Genomic DNA, 17,056 nt, shown 5'->3' with positions numbered 1-17,056 from the left:
GTTTATCTCCCAAGCCTTCTTTCCCACCAAGTTTCTAGGAGAGCTAAAAATAAACTCACTGATCAGAAGGGGAAGAAAGACTCATGAACACCAACTTTCTCTCCTTGCCAATACAAGACTGCCTGCACAGGTGTGCTGTGCAGCTCTTTAGCTCCCTTTCAGCTTTCCAAGGGTCTCACCTACACCATCATCTTAGCTCTTCACAACAGCAAGTGATCTCCTGCAAGGAGCTCCACAGCCATTCAGCGAAGCAGCAGTACACAAAACCTATCTCAGCTAGACTAGGAGAATAAAACCCTCTACAGCTCCAACACCTACCTCTCAACCATCAGATTGCTTCCCTGCTTCAATTAGTTCCAAAGGTTTTTCTGCCTTCTTACACTGAATGCAGCCTTCCCACCTAGCCCTGGTTGCACGGCCTCCAGATGACTTTTTAATTGAGCATCCGGAGATGAGCGATAAGGCTCAGAGGAGAGGACTCTATCCCCTAACCTGTCCAGCAGCCTCGGGCGTCCTCCGCAGCTCCTCCTGCACCACCACAATGAAGATGCCGCCACCTGGTGGGATCTCCTGCGGCTTGGGTGGAGACCGGAGTGGGGCAGGCTGGACTACAGGGTAGGTCGTGGCTCACCACACTCACCATCCTCCCAGGGCCATCTGGCAAAAAGCTGGCCGGTAGCACGGGCAGGGCTGGAAGGAATCGATTTGCTAACAATGACAAGATGCTGCTCCTTATCAAAGCCTGTTGGTGCTCATCCAAATGGAGATAGCTTGGAAATGCATAACTTTTTTTGCCACAAGCAATAGTACAAAACAAACCAAACAAAAAAGTAGGCAAGAAAACACCCAGAAAATCATCTTGAGGCAGTCTGCAAAAGAGCCAGAACACTCGGAGGGCAGAGCTGGAGTCACTGCTACAAGAGTTGAACAAGAGAGATGATTGTAGAATCAACCAGGTTGGAAGAGACCTCTCCAAGATCGTCCAGTCCAACCTAGCACCCAGCCCTATCCAATCAACTAGACCATGGATTTGATGGATTGCTGCAATGGATAACTTGGGCTTCTGAACTCCATTTCATAGAATCATAGACTCAGTCAGGGTTGGAAGGGACCACAAGGATCATCTAGTTCCAATCCCCCTGCCATGGGCAGGGACACCCTACCCTAGAGCAGATTTCACACCATCAGGAGATGCTTCTGCTCAGCTATGGAGCTCACAGCTATTTTTTCATCTCCACATGACCCTGCAGACATGGCTGTGGCTTCAGTCCTGAGCCCGAGTTGAATATGTTCTGAGGGCAAATACTTAAAAGCCTGAAACTGAGGTTTGGGGCAGCCAAGAGGCATTTCTGTCTGGCTGCACAGGGTCCAGAGCATTTTCTGGAGTCAAAGCCAGCAAAGCTCTGTCTGTAGATCAATACCCATGAAAAAGAACAGTGCTCTTCTCCCACGAAAAGGGGGATGAGGAGACTTACTTTGGCAGCAAGGAATGTCTCCATACTGCCTGCAGGCTTAGAGAGCAAGGTGATGAAAACGTCCACATCTGATCTGCACTCCAGTTTGTACAACTGCTGTCACCTTTTAGCACCACTGCTAAGAGAGAAAGACATTTCCTAGCCCAGATAAGGCCTCGGAGCAATGATGTCTACTTGCAGGATGAACATTCAAGACCAGGCTCTTCCCTGTACTATTTTCTACAGATTTCAGCAACTCCTACTTTGAAATCTTTAGCACATGAGTGTCTTCAGCGAGCTCAAAGCAGGCACATTAAAAGTAGATTTGATCGCCACTGCTACAGAAGTTTACAACCTGCTCAGCCACAGACTGTAAGTCAGGCAAAATCCAATTCTGCCCCCATCACATGCAACATTTAACATCAATGCTGTGACACTGGCTCTATAATTCATTGCTACAAAAATCCATAGATGTTCAGTCAGCCACACCAGGCTCTGTAATTGTTCTGTTTCCACAGTTAGCAGTGAGAATGCTGAAAATTCTGTTATTCCCTGGCCTCCTCCTCCCAAAAATCAAAGAGCACAGGAAAAGACCTTGAAAGACTGGTGGATGCTTGCAAAAGTCAGCTGCCCCTTGTAGAGAGGAAACAAATAAATCACAGCATTAATCCAGGCAACACACTTCTTCCCTCCACCCCATGCCATGAGTCTGAAAGGAATCCATCAGCCAGGGTGCAGGCTGATATCTATTTTCCAGAAGCACTAGGTGTGTGTCAGTCAAATCTAGTCCTTGGAAACACCATCTAGCACCACTCAATTCACAAGCAATTAAGCCTATCACTCCACAAAGCAAATTTGCTGTTCATTGTTCAAACATCAGGTTAGGAGAAACTGCTTCCATCACAAACACTGTCCTCGGTAAGGAAATTGTATTTCCATGGTTTCACAAGATCACAGGATATTAGGGGTTGGAAGGGACCCAGAGAAATCATTGAGACCAACCCCCTGCCACAGCAGGGCCACACAATCTAGCACAGATCACAGAGGAACACATCCAGACAGGCCTGGAAAGGCTCCAAAGAAGGAGACTCCACAACCTCTCTGGGCAGCCTGTGCCAGTGCTCTGGGACCCCTACAGTGAAGAAGTTCCCCCTTGTGTTGAGCTGGAACCTCCTGTGCTGCAGCTTACACCCATTGCTCCTTGTCCTATCCCAGGGAGCAGTGAGCAGAGTCTGTTCCCCCTCTCCTGACCCCCAGCCCTCAGATGTTTGTAAACACTGTTTAAATCCCCTCTCAGTCTTCTCTTCTCCAGACTAAGCAGCCCCAGGTCCCTCAGCCTCTCCTCATCAGGCAGTGCCCTCCAGTCCCCTCATCGTCCTTGTAGCACTCCACCGGACCCTGTCCAGCAGATCCCTGTCCCTCCTAAACTGGGGAGCCCCAATCTCTAGAGATGTTACTCTAAACAAGCTCTAGAGGTGATCCTCTCCTCTCTAATTCACTCGCCCAGAAGCGGCCGAACCTCCAGAGCACAGAACAAAACAGCTACATTCTAACTACTGCAGCCACCGCAGGAAACGCAAAAATAGACAGACTGCGATTTAGATCTCGTCCTGAAGTCAGAAAAGACCTCAGCGTCACACTGAAATCACAGCCCAGACATGGTAAAGTCCTACTGCATTCACATCACTGTCATACTGCTGGCAAGCCACAGAGACCAGTCATGACGACACTTTACTATCAAGTTCTTTTCTCTGTGCTTACAGACGGAGTTGTACAGGCTCTGCAACCAGACCTGCTCCCCTCCTCATGCCAGTAATTATCCCCTTGGATCTAGCCACAGTGGATGGCACACCACTGCAGAAAGGAGATGCACAAAAATAGGCATCTTTAAGCAGATGTTGAATTCTTTTTCTTTAAAATAAGCCCTCCCACTGCTTGAGCCACCATTTGGACAGTCAGCTTTTACCTGCAGCACCTCTCCAACACAGTGGTCCACATCCATAAGCCAGGTGAAAAAGAAACCCAGCGACCCTGACATCAAAAGCCACATTTCTTGCCAGGCTAGAAAACCCTTCTCCACTTTTTCCAGGCTAGATATTCCTTCCCTCCCCCAGCCATTCATGGTGAAATAATTAGTGTTAGTGTTCCCATTGTTTATCAGACAATACAGACAATAAGGCTAAGCTTTCTGCTCCTGTTTTCTCTGGCTGTGCTGCTGTGGTTCCTCAGACAACTGTGCAAGGCTTTACTTTTAATCCTATAAATAACACTTGTCACTCACAGGTTTGTAACCCATATTTAGTTGGGCACAAACATGGCACAGTTTCAGCTTGATTCATTGTCCGCAAACTTCTCCAGATGTGCTCATGCAAGGGGGGAAGAAAAGGCTAATAAGCAGGAGGAAATAAACAAATGCTAGTTAATCCGATTGCAGTTTCACAGGGAAGGAGAGAAGACATGACCACATCAGATTCTTTATGAGGGAGAGAGATAATGAGTTGTTTTTAAACACAAACTAGGAATAATTTGTCACTGTCCTTGGGCTATGAGATGTATTTTTACATGCTTGAAGTCTATGCAGATTTTTATAGCCTGTGAGCTAGCTGCTCTGCCACAGAGAATTTTCTCCCCTTTATCTGCACGTTAGTGTCAGACTACAAACACATCACAACATAGGACTTTATCAACGAGCCATGTTTTTTTGCTGTGGCTAATTTGGAAACCGCATTCCTGCTTCCACTCACAGCCGACAGAATCTCGGGTTAAGCATCAGATAGGCTGGTGCCAGACATCCTCTTCTTAAGGACTTTCTCATTTTACCTTTGCAAAGTACTCTAAACAAACAATTGGAAGGCAACCTGCTGTCTTTGGAGTTCCCCCTGACAACAGCAGAGGTATTTTTATGCAGAAGGCTGTGCTCTACAGTCTCAGCATCAGGCTGAGAGTAACAAAAGCAAGCCACTGCAAGAAGTAGCAACCTGGGCCCAGTGGAAACTACTGAAAAATCCCCAGCCTCTGTGACAATTAATTGTGCTAAGTATAACTCTGCTTACCGATGCACCAGACAGAAAGCAGCCAGACAACCTCGTCCCACTGCACCAGCTTTTCAAGCTTCCAAAACAAACACAAAGGTCTTTGAGCAGACCGCGCTCCCCAGAAAACCTGCAGCCCAGTCTTCCTCATTTGATACGTGCAGAGGGTAACTCTGGTGGTGCTCCCAACGATTAACTGCCATCGGCCAAAGAGATCCGGCAGAGTTCTGGTGGATAACTTATTTATGTCATCTGTGTGTTTCTGCAACAACGCGGCAACAGATCAATGACATGGCTAACAGAGGGCACTTGCTTCTAGCTTTACAGGCCAGGGAAACCCTGGAGCATCTCCTTTGCGATTTGGGGCAGGGTAGGAAGGCAAGGGGGACAACCAGCAGCAGCCTAGCAGGATCTGCTTAAGAAAAAAATAAGGCACCAACAAAATAAAGTGGTTTTACAGGCTGCCCACAACTTTAGGCAACGGCAGTGCAGTCACTGCATGTGCGGACACCACAACTGCTGCCTCTTCGAGAAGGGACACTCGAATTTGTTACAGGAGGGAAAACAAGACACTCTCTGCAGCGATCCTCACCCTGCAACATGGGAGCAATTATCCTTAGATTACCAAGACAAACAGGAGGGAAAGCCAAGGAAAAGATAAAACAGAATTTCCACTACTTAGGTGCTGATGGAGAGATTAAGCCTGCCTGCATTTCAGCTGGGAGCCTAAACAAACCAGAGGCCCCGCCACATAAATCACACTCATTTTAAAAGGCTGCATACCAGGGAGAGTTTGAGAAAAGAAGGGAAAACACCACCAGCGGGTCCTGTACGCCAGCCAGACTGCCAAGAGATTTTCACATCCTTTTCATGAATAATAAAAGTGCCAACCGAACGCGCACGACTACGGCTGGGGCGACCGGACCCACCGTATCGGTACCTTCCAGGCTTTTAGTACCTCATTAATACTCATCAGACACGGCGCTGGCAGGCGGCGAGAGCTCAGCCCTGCCTGCACTCGCATCCTGTACTTGACTCCCGGCGACACAAAAGCTTTAGGGTGAGGATTTCCCGCTTGCTAACACCGCGACATGCCCCCGCGGGGGTCGGCATTCCGCATCCCGGCTGCAGGGTACCGGAGCTGCCCGGGAGTGGGCTAAGGCAGGACGCGCGGCTCCCGGTGCCGGGAAAACAGAAAGAGGGCGGGGTGGGGGAAAGGCTGGGGGACACCACGGCGACCCGACCCGACCCGACCCGTGGAACTGGAAGCTTCAACAGCAGGGAAACAAGGAGAAAGGAAAAGTTAGGGCCGGGAAGTTGGCCGCCGCTCCCCGCTTACAACCTGCCGCCGCAGCCGGCTGCGGGCCCCTGTCTGGCCCGCTCCCCCCCTGTCCTGCCCGACCCGCGGCCCTGCCCGCGCCCCCGACGCCCCCGCCCGCTCCCCCAGCGCCCTCTTACCATAGACGCGGACCCAGCCCTGCTGCTGGCAAACCGACTCGAGCAGGACGCGGTCCAGCGCGCCTCCCGTCGCCGTCTCCAGCTCCTCCGAGCCCAGCTCCGGCTCCGCAAACGCCGCCTCCGCCGCCCAGGCCGCCGGCTCGCCGGCCGCTGCAGGGGGTACCTCCATGCTGGGGTGAACGGCTGGGGGAGGATGAGGCGGCGGCGGCGCCGCCCTCCCGCGCTGCTCCCCGGCCGCGCCGCGCCTCGCCTCAGTCCGCGCCGCGCCGCGGCTCCATCCCTCCCCTCCCTTCTCTTCCCCGCCCCTCGGCCCCGCCACCCCCTGCGTCAGCGCGGGAGGAGGCGGCGGCCGCTGCCTGTCGGCTCCAGCGCCCGGCGGCGGCGGCGGCTCTGGTCCCGCCGCGCCCTCAGCGCCGGCGGCATCCCGGGCGGACAGGCGCGAGCAGTGGCGGGCCGAGCGCCCGCGCGAGACGGGACAGGCGGCGGGCAGCGGCGCGCGGCCAGGCCAGAGTAATCGGCTGCCGAGCCAGCCTGGCTGCGAGCCAGCCCGCGGAGCCCGCTGCCGCCGGAGCGGGAAGGGGCTGCGCTGCGGGCCATGGCGGAGCGCTGGCCACGGCCCCGCACACCCATTGCTTCCTCGCTGGGCTGCGGGCACCGCTCACCCCTGGCGCTCGCCCCCGCTCCGGCACTGCTTCCCTGCGCGGGACTCCTTGTCTTGGCTCCGCGGAGGAGGGGACCCAAAGTGGCCATCGTGGGGCTCCGATCGTCCTCATGGGGCTCACCCCGCCGGAGCCAGCCTGCCCGGGAGGAGGGAGGGCAGAGACTGTGGCTCGGGAGAAGCAGTCACCTCCCGGGGGGGTTCTGCGGGGAGGGTCAGAGCCGCACGCATCTCACCGCAGCCCTCTCGGACCTGCTGGTCCCGCCGCAGGCATGTGCGGAGCCTCCTTGTTCCGCCTGGAGCAGCACTCCGAGCCCTGCTTCCCAGGCTCAGGCCTTTGCCAGCCTGCATAGTGTGCTCCAGAGCCACGGAGAGCTGTAAAGGTTCCCTGCCCTCACACAGCCCTTGTGCGGGCGGCTGGGAAGGAGACCTGCTGCAGGGAAGGCAGAGAGCAGGCATGGCTGAAAGCATTTCGGTTAGGGGAGCTGCAGGCTGCTTTGTTCTGGAACAGAATGAGGCAGGTTGGAAGAGAGCTCCAAGCTCATCCAGCCCAACCTATCACCCAGCCCTGGCCAAGCAACTAAGTGCCTCATTCAGTCTTCTCTTAAACACCTCCAGGCACAGTGACTCCACCACCTCCCTGGGCAGCCCATTCCAATGCCAATCACTCTCTCTGACAACAACTTCCTAACAACATCCAGCCTAGACCTGCCCTGACACAACTTGAGACTGTGTCCCCTTCTTCTGCTGCTGGGTGCCTGGCAGCAGAGCCCAACCCCACCTGGCTACAGCCTCCCTGCAGGCAGCTGCAGACAGCAATGAGCTCTGCCCTGAGCCTCCTCTGCTGCAGGCTGCACACCCCCAGCTCCCTCAGCCTCTCCTCATAGGGTTTGTGTTCCAGGCCCCTCCCCAGCCTTGCTGCCCTTCTCGGGACACCTTCCAGCACCTCTGTCCCTCCACCACTGTGACTGGCATGGTGCAATTCTTCACAGCAGCAGCACAGCCAGGACACCCAGTAGCCACTCCTGGCTCTTTTCCCCCTGAAACATTTGGGGGAGGTCGAGGCTGGATGTTAGGAGGAGGTGTTGAAGCCAAGCCTGGCTGAGGCACTTAGTGCCATGGTCTGGTTGATTGGCCAGGGCTGGGTGCTAGGTTGGCCTGGATGAGCTTGGAGGTCTCTTCCAACCTGGCTGATTCTGAGATTCTGTGTTTCCAAAGGATTGGGAGCTGAAGGCATGGTGGCTACTGCTTCTAGAGCAGGCATCTACACAAATTGCCATAATAATAATAATGTAAAGCAGTAGGAAACCCAAATTTTCCCTCCTATGCTCTCTCTACCCCTGCTCATTCCCACTACCACTGATACTGTAATAACATATTTATTCTCCAGGGTTCTCCAGGGTGGCCACAATCCAGTAAATTCTCCAAAGTGTTCCCTTTCTACTCTCCCCACAGCCCCCTTTTTGCCATCAGCCTCCCAGAGACCTCTCTTCCCTCAGACAAGTTCAGGGTCTTTACCTGCCGTGGCTGCAGGGAGATCACACAAGCAGCTGCAGGGGCAAGGGGGATGAAGTTGCTTTAAGAAGGAGAAGACAGACTGGCATGTTGCAAGGGGAGGATGTGGCTGCTGAGCTACTGCCAAAAGGAGGACAGTGGAGTTATAGAAAGCTGCCACACAATGCCTGAGCAGCTACGCAGGAGCAGCACAAGACACCAGCAACTGGTTCCCATCAAGTGAGGACTGGTTGGATCTGCAAGTATGATGGAGCTGCCCTAACAGCAAGGTCTGGAAGGACTGGATAGTGAGGTTTGTGAAATTCTTGTGGTAGCAGACACCAAAATCCATTCTCCTGCCTTTGTTTGTGGGGTTTGGTGTAACCTCAACAACAGTAAAGCAGGGGGGTGACCGAAATAGGAAGGGTGGCTTTGCAGGCAGGACAGCAGCAAAAATAGACAGCTTTTATAAATAAAGATGCCCTGGAAATCAGAGACTGCAGAGTTTCATGCTCATCAGCTCAGCTGTTCTGGCTGGGGGTCTTCTCCTCCAGTAGCGTGCAGGGGATTTGTGCAGGCATAAAGGAGCAGTAACACAAGAAGAGGCATGAAATTCCCTTCGTGTGGGACAGCCACTTTAGCTGCTCTACTCATAGCTGCCACGTTAGTCCACAGGCTCTGGCTGAGCTAGGGCTGGAGCTTGACTCAGAATAGGTTAAGTCAGAGTGTTTGAAGACAGCTGCATATGTTTTGTATGTGTTGTAGAAGGAAGCTGAACTAGCTTGGTCTGATTTTGTACCTAAACATGAGGAAAAACTTGCTTTGCTGTGAAGGTGCTCTGTGGGGCAGGCTTCCCAGAGAGGTTGTGGAGTCTCCTTCTCTGAAGAGTTTCCAAACCTGCCTGGACAATTGTGATCCTGGGCACCCTGCTCTGGCTGATCTTGCTTTAGCAGGGAGATCATAGAATCATAGAACCAGTCAGGGTTGGAAGGGACCACAAGGAGCAGCCAGTTCCAAGCCCCCTACCATGCCCAGGGACACCCTACCCTAGAGCAGGCTGCACACAGCCTCAGCCAGCCTGGCCTCAAACACCTCCAGCCATGGGGCCTCAACCACCTCCCTGGGCAACCCATTCCAGCCTCTCACCACTCTCAGGCTCAACAACTTCCTCCTCACCTCCACTCTGACTCTCCTCACCTCCAGCTTTGCTGCATTTCCCCCCAGTCCTGGCACTCCCTGATAGCCTGAAAAGTCTTTCCCCAGCTTTTTTGTAGCCCCCTTCAGATCCTGGCAGGCCACAAGAAGGTCACCTGGGAGCCTCCTCTTCTGCAGCCTGCACAGCCCCAACTCTTTCAGTCTGTGCTCACAGCAGAGCTGCTGCAGCCTCTGAGCATCCTCCTGGCCCTGCTCTGGGCATGCAGCAGTTTAAAGCAGCTTTGGGCTGGAGGTTGGACTGGATGAGCTTGGAGGTCTCTTCCAATGTGGTTGATTCTATGATTCTAAGAGTTTGGAAGAACAAAACCTTGGATCAAGCAAAGACAGAGAAGTCAGCAAGGTCAGAGAGATCTACTACAGAACAGAAGTTATTTTCCCTTGTCCCTCACACCACCGGAGAGAAAGAGGATGGAGAGAACTGCTCAGGAGCTGGCTCTGAAGCTGGCAAAAGGAAGTGCTTTTTCCACACAACACATAATGACAGTGTGGAACTTACTGCCACAGGATGTCATGGAGGCAAAAGTATAAATTAATCCAAAAGGGGGATTAGACAAATCTATGCAACCTCCTGCTCAGGAAGTCTCTCAACTGCTGCTTACCGGGAGCCGGGAGGGAATGCCGGAGGAAGGATCACTTTATACTCTCCCGCTTCCGATATCCCTTCCTAAGCATCTGCAGCTGGCTCTGGCCAGGCACTGCTTATTGCCCAAGGTGAATGCTTGTTCTGAGCCAGCCTGGCAATACTTTCATCCTCCTGGTAACTCCCTGTGGATGGAGCCTTAGGGACCAAGGGGGTTCTCCAGGCCAGATCCGTGACTAAGCCCTGATGTTGTACCTTCCAGCCCGCCGCGGTCCCGCCGAAGCCCAGCGTGGCCACTCTGTGCTGGCTTTGGCTGGTGTAATTGAGGCCAGATTGAGCCCTGGAACCTTTCAGAGAGACTCTTCCGCTTTCCCTGCCCCTGGGATTAAGGCTGAAATCTCCATGCTAAAGCCCTCTTTGAACGGGGACGGCAGATAATGCGCAAACTGATTAAAAAGAAAGAAAGAAACAGCACTGGGGAAAGTTAAATATTAAAGAGCCAAGGCCCAGTTTTAACTGCTGCTGCTGTCCCTCCTTCATCTCCTGCCAACTGCCTCCAGGATACATATGCTGACACTGAGTTTCTGCCTCACAAAAGCAGCCACAGCGTAGGCTTTAAGCTCAGGGCATCAACGCTTGAGATAGGAAGCAAAAAAATAATGAAATGGAACAAAGGCAGCAAGAGACTCCTCCAGTTCCCACTCCCTCCTCCAGTTCCCACTCCCTCCTCCAGTTCCCACTCCCTCCTCCAGTTCCCACTCCCTCTAGCTCACATCCACTCCCTTCTCCAGCTCACACCCACCCCCTCCTCCAGCTCACACCCACTGTGCCCAATCCATCCCTGTACCCCCAGCACCCCTTGCCAGGCATTTTGCTCTTCTGGTGCTTCATGGAGTCACAGAATGGTTTAGGTTGGAAGGGACCTCAAGGACCATCCAGCTCCAACCCCCTACTGTAGGCAGGGACACCTCCCACTAGAACAGGTTGCTCAAGGCCTCATCCAACCTGACCTTGAACACCTCCAGGGAGGGAGCAGCCACAGCCTCCCTGAGCAACCTGTGCCAGTGTCTTGCCACTGCAAAGAACTTCTTCCTAACATCCAGTCTAAATCTGCCCTCTGCCAGTTCAAACCCCTTACTCCTTGTCCTGTCATTACAAGACCTTGTCCGTAGTCCCTCCCCAGCCTTCCTGTAGGCCCCCTTCAGATCCTGGAAGGCCACTCCAAGGTCTCCTTGAATCCTCCTCCAGACTGAAGAGCTCCAACTCTCTCAGCCTGTCCTCATAGCAGAGCTGCTGCAGCCCTCTGAGCATCTTGGTGGCCTCCTCTGCACTGGCTCCAACACTTCCATGTCCCTCTTGTGTTGGGGGCTCCAGAACTGCCCCCAGGACTGCAGGTGGGGTGTGAGGAGAGCAGAGCCAAGGGGCAGAATCCCCTCCCTTGCCCTGTGCTCACACTGCTCTTGCTGCAGCCCAGCACAGGGTTGTGTCTGGGCTGCACTCACCCTGCAGGCTCCTGTTGAGGTTTTCATCAACCCAGAGTTTCATCAAAGCAGTTTCCTTTGACTTCTCTACATCAGTAGGTCTAAAATATTTTGCTGCCTGTTCAGCCCTGTTGTAGCTAAACTGTAATTTGCACCAGTGAAGAAGAGGGGCTTTGGGGAAACATCTGGTCTTGGGTCATCTATTTATACATGCACCAGGATCATCGTAGCTCTCAGCTGTTCTTCACTCCATGTCTCCTTTAAAGCCACCACCATGTCCCACTCCACTGGGGCAGGCAAGAGGTTGAGGCCAGCCTGCTGTGACATGAAATAGAAACCTGCCCTAAAAATGGGGGCTTGCAGGAGCTTGTCCTCTCCATTCTTGACACTCACCAGCTGCCAGGCTGGTGACAGTGTGCCTCGGTGGACGTGGTGGGTCCTGCCCTTCCCTTCTGGTGGGGAGAAAAATGGGGAAAACCTGGCTGGCTGGCAGAATGATAGCAGTTGGCTCAGCAAGGCCAGAGATGTTGCTGACTACAGTGAGCCAGCTTCTTCAGACCCAGTAAGCCACTCTCAGTAGTCTGAATTCTCCTCCAAAATCACAAGGTGGATTTCAGAGGAAGATTCAAACTACCAAGCAGCACCTGGCTGGGCCCAGCTCTTCTCTGCAAGGTGCTAACAAATAAGCTGTGACCCTACAGAGACAGAGGAGGGTCAGAGACTCTGCTTGGTGTTGTGGGTTGAGGGCAGCATGTCCTTCTTAATTCACTGCAGTGGGGAAAATCCACTCTGCTGTCTCCATTCTGGCTCTCGTGGGCCATCACATCTCATTATGTTTAAAAACCCCTCAAGTCAAACGGCTGAGTACCTGGGAGTCACCAGAGTGCAGGCTTGGCAGCTGGGGCTGCTGTAGGTCAGCATGAGGCAGCTCCAGAAAGTCTAGCCCTCTTCCCTGCTTTTCCAGTCACCAGTGGTGTGCCCAAGGATCAGTGCTGGGCACAGTCCTGTTCAATATCCTTAGTGAAGAGCTGAAACAGGGGATTGAGTCCAGCATCAGTCAGTTTGCAGATGAGACCAAGCTAGGAGCAGCTGTGGAGCTGTTGGAGGGTAGGAGAGCCCTGCAGAGGGACCTGGCCAGGCTGCATGGGTGGGCAGAGGCCAATGGGATGAGACTGAACAAAAACAAGTGCAGGGTTCTGCACTTTGGCCACAACAACCCCAAGCAGCACTCCAGGCTGGGGCCAGAGTGGCTGAGAGCAGCCAGGCAGAGAGGGAGCTGGGGGTGCTGGGAGAGAGGAGCTGAAGCTGAGGCAGCAGTGCCCAGGTGGGCAGCAGAGCCAATGGCATCCTGGGCTGGCTCAGGAGCAGTGTGGGCAGCAGGACAAGGGAGGTTCTTGTGCCCCTGTGCTCAGCACTGCTCAGGCCACACCTTGAGTGCTGTGTCCAGTTCTGGGCTACTCCATTGCAGAGAGATGTTGAGGTGCTGGAAGGTGTTTGGAGAAGGGCAGCAAGGCTGGGGAGGGGCCTGGAGCAGAGCCCTGTGAGGAGAGGCTGAGGGAGTTGGGGGCGTGCAGCCTGCAGGGCAGAGCTCATTGCTGTCAGCAGCTGCCTGAAGGGAGGCTGTAGCCAGGTGAGGTTGGGCTCTGCTGCCAGGCAAGCAGCAACAGAAGAAGGGGACAGAGTCTGAAGTTGTGTCAGGGGAGGTCTAGGCTGGATGTTGTTAGGAAGTTGTTGGCAGAGAGAGTGATTGGCATTGGAATGGGCTGCTCAGGGAGGTGGTGGAGTCACTGTCCCTGGAGGTGTTGAACCAAGCCTGGCTGAGGCACTTAGTGCCATGGTCTGGTTGCTTGGCCAGGGCTGGGTGCTAGGTTGGCCTGGCTGAGCTTGGAGCTCTCTTCCAACCTGCTTGATTCTGATTCCCTCAAACAGGCTGTTCCTCTCCTCCTGTCTCAATTCACTTCCCATCCCTGTGGGCCCTTGAATCATAGCTATTTTAGCATCTCTCCCTCCCCTCATCCCAGCAGGACTGGGCTGCTCATGAATTGTTTTCTGGCAGCTACAAAAGGAGGAGCCACCTTGAGGGGCAGGTTGGAGTAGCCCAGACGAGAGCAGCGTTTTCAGTGCAACTATCGATCGTGCTGGGGCTGCAAACTCCCTTGAGCAGGATCCAATTTCACCCAGGTCTGATGGGATCCTGCCCCTTCAATATGCTCCTTCAAAGATTCTATTCTCAGCAGTGACCTGAGGTTGGGTTGATCAATATTTGTTTACTCAGCTTGGGTCTAATTTTCCTGTGTGCTCAGCCCCTCAAGTCCACCTGAATGCTACAGAAAGGGCCACTCCTACCTACTGCATGAGCCAGGGCACTCAACCCAACACACCAGCCTTGAGCAGCAACTCTTGAGGAAGAAAATATGACTCAGAACATGGTCTAAATCTAAATCCTGTTGATTCTGCACTTTGAGGTGGAGGGAGGACCATTTGAGACCTTGTGAGCTCTTCACTTCTTCTGTTACAAAACTATCAGTTTCTCTTCTCTCCTTTAAGTCACTCCCTTGCAGCATGTGTGGCACTCCTGCAGAATCACAGGATGGTAGGGGTTGGAAGGGATCACTGAGTCTAACCATCCTGCCACAACCTGGTCACCCAGAGCAGGCTGCCCAGGTGAGAGGAGGTTGCAATGTGCCAGAAATGCTCCAGGCCAGCCAATTTCTGTCTAGGCACAGAGAAACTTTCTCTCACCTTGAGCAAAATTATTGTGAAGGATGTGATGGTTTGGGTGTTACCTGCCCCCCACACTTAGGAAAATCACCCAGACTAGACTCAGAGGCTGGAAATTGAGGAATGGAGCTTTCTATTTCCAGCTTAGCACAATATCCAAGCAGGTATTTACAATCTCTACAGCTACAGACAGAAATATGCAAGTTAAAAAGTAATACAGAAACACAGCAGCCCTCCCAGAAACCAGAGCCCCCAGGAGGGGCTCCCAACCACCCTAACACCCTCTTTCCACTCCTCTATCTTATCCCAGACTTTGCCTTATGTTCAAGGTGAGTTTGGAGGGTTGGCCAGTGAGGTTAGGAAGCAGAGGCATTAGTCACACAGATGGTTAGAAAGAGTTCATGCAGCCCCAGAGCCCAGAGAGACACTCTGTTATCTATGGTTGTGTTCTTGTTCTTATCCATCTCAGCAAGCCTAGGAGTGCTGCAGCCATCACCATTGTTTCCTTTTCACAGCCTGGCATCTAATTCTTCTCTCCAAAGTATCCCAGCTAGGCTCAAACTAGCACAAGGAAATCAAGGGGGCAGCCTGAGGTAACAGCAGCTCGTCCTGCCAACAGGATGCTCTATGGTGAAACCTGTCTTCATCCCCACCCCCTTTAAGGAAAGCAAATGCAAAGGCATGCACAGCACTAACCTTTTTGGGGTTTTGCCACTGGAGTGGGCTGCCAGGGAGGTGGTGGAGTCACCATCCCTGGAGGTGTTCAAGACAAGCCTGGCTGAGGCACTTAGTGCCATGGTCTGGTTGCTTGGCCAGGGCTGGGTGCTAGGTTGGCTTGGCTGAGCTTGGAGGTCTCTTCCAACCTGCTTGATTCTATGATTCTCTGATGTCAGGAGGTGAGACCTGAAGAAGGGCTGATGCAGGAATACAAAGTTCTGATTTTGGATATCATCTCTTTGGGCCCTGGGGTGCAAGGATTGTACACCAAGCTCAAGGAATGACCAGATGTAGCTTTGCCAAGGCACCTGAAACCTGACCAAAAGCACTTACAGATTGGTGCAGGGCCCTTGTAAAAGAAATTGAAGGTTCCTCTCTGTCTGCTGGAGATGCTCAGTCCTCTGTTCTGGCAACATCTCCCTTCATCTTGTAGGTCAGGACTATCTGGACCAAAAACACACCATGAAAGTTCTTCAGCTTGTCAAGTGCAGTCAGCTGCCTTGAAAGCCTAAAGGACTCTTTCTCTCCTCTCCTGTTTTTAATTCATCCTTCTAATAGTGGCTGCCCCTGTGCTGCTGCCTCTGCTTTAAAACAAAATAATCAGCCCCCAGCAGTCTTCCCCACAGATCTGTAAAACCCTCCAGCTGACTCTAACAAGCAAAGGCAAGACTGTGACGAACCTGCTGGCTTCCTCTCCCTGGAGTGGATCCGCCTGGATGTTAGGAGGAAGTTCCTGGCAGAGAGAGTGATTGGCATTGGAATGGGCTGCCCAGGGAGGTGGTGGTGGAGTTGCCGTGGCTGTAGGTGTTGAAGCCAAGCCTGGCTGAGGCACTTAGTGCCATGGTCTGGTTGGTTGGCCAGGGCTGGGTGCTAGGTTGGCCTGGCTGAGCTTGGAGGTCTCTTCCAACCTGGTTGATTCTATGGTTCTATGATTCATTCATCCCTGTTTTTCTTGCCAGACTCTGGATTAGATGGCTTGGTTTGAACTTTGAGACAAGAATAATCACTGGATTTATCTACACCTCCAGGAACACAGGCTTCTTTTTCTATTGGGGTGTTTTTTTTCCCCCTGGGCTGCCCACATTATTAATTTATCCAGCTGCCCTCTGCTAGACTTTTGTTCTGTGCTGCCCAAACAGATGGGTTGCCTTCCTTTGCTGTTGTGAGCTGAGACAGATGCAAACAAATAGGCACTTGTGCTCTGTTGTGTGGTTACCTAGAGAGGCTGTTGTTTGCAAACAAAGGCTGTAGCAGACACAAATAGCCTGGGTTTAGTGGAGCCTGGAGATGCACTTCATTAGAAATACTGCCGCGGGGTGCCCCATGCTGCCCTCCAACGTTTCTCATCAGAACCGAGCGCGGCAGCAGCCCCCAAAGCAGAACAGAGCAGGAGCCTTGCAAGACGCTGGCGTGTCAGAAGAAAGCAGGAGTAAAATGTGTAAGCTCTCCCCCTCCCAATTCTCTAACCGATTGTTCCTCTAGATCTCTGGATGCAGAAAGGGAAACCCAGTGCTCGGGAGCACAAGGCAGCTGTTCCACAGCCCCTCCTGCACATGCAAATACAGCCCTGTGAGCAGACAGCTGATACCTGTTGCCCTGCACCATAAACGGGAGCTGCTCCTTGGTTTATGGTCGCTGGATGCCAGTCTGGGGCATTTCCTCGTGTACCACATGGCAGCTTAGAGCAGCTCTCAAGGTCTAGTCCAGGCACTTGGCTCCTCCCACAGGAATCATAGAGTCAACCAGGTTGGAAGAAACTTCCAAGCTCATCCAGTCCAACCTAGCACCCAGCCCTAAGCAACTAGACCATGGCACTAACTTTTAGCACCCAGCCCTGTCTAAGCAACTAGACCATGGCACTAACTTTTAGCACCCAGCCCTGTCTAAGCAACTAGACCATGGCACTAACTTTTAGCACCCAGCCCTGTCTAAGCAACTAGACCATGGCACTAACTTTTAGCACCCAGCCCTGTCTAAGCAACTAGACCATGGCACTAACTTTTAGCACCCAGCCCTGTCTAAGCAACTAGACCATGGCACTAAGTTTGTATACCTGCTGCTCACGCTGTGCCTGCGTAGCATTTGGGGCATCAGATGTTCTCCCTCAGCCAGTTACAAGTGCCCCAGGATAAAAATACTGCCATTGCTGTTCTGCTATTCCAGGGATAAAGCTTGCACTTGAAGTGTGGTTGACAGCAGTGCCATCTGTACAGGCAGGGAGAGACTGTTGAAGGTGTTGAGCAGAC

The 17,056-nt window shown here is 52.9% G+C and overlaps 1 protein-coding gene across 4 annotated transcripts in view; it reads right to left on the bottom strand.

Moving 5' to 3' along the window:
- RASAL2 (RAS protein activator like 2) overlaps positions 1–6,179 on the bottom strand; it is a 243,006-nt gene extending 236,827 nt beyond the window's left edge. For all 4 annotated transcript variants that reach the window (XM_064148132.1, XM_064148133.1, XM_064148134.1 and 1 more), the window contains exon 1: positions 5,945–6,179. In XM_064148132.1, the coding sequence (XP_064004202.1) occupies positions 5,945–6,113 (169 nt within the window). In that variant the 5' untranslated portion in view covers positions 6,114–6,179. The remainder of the gene's footprint in view (positions 1–5,944) is intronic.
- Positions 6,180–17,056: the final 10,877 nt, after the last annotated feature.

This window comes from Pogoniulus pusillus, chromosome 8 (genome assembly GCF_015220805.1).
Source record: "Pogoniulus pusillus isolate bPogPus1 chromosome 8, bPogPus1.pri, whole genome shotgun sequence".
Taxonomy (NCBI): domain Eukaryota; kingdom Metazoa; phylum Chordata; class Aves; order Piciformes; family Lybiidae; genus Pogoniulus; species Pogoniulus pusillus.
This window is presented reverse-complemented; position numbering and strand designations above follow the sequence as displayed.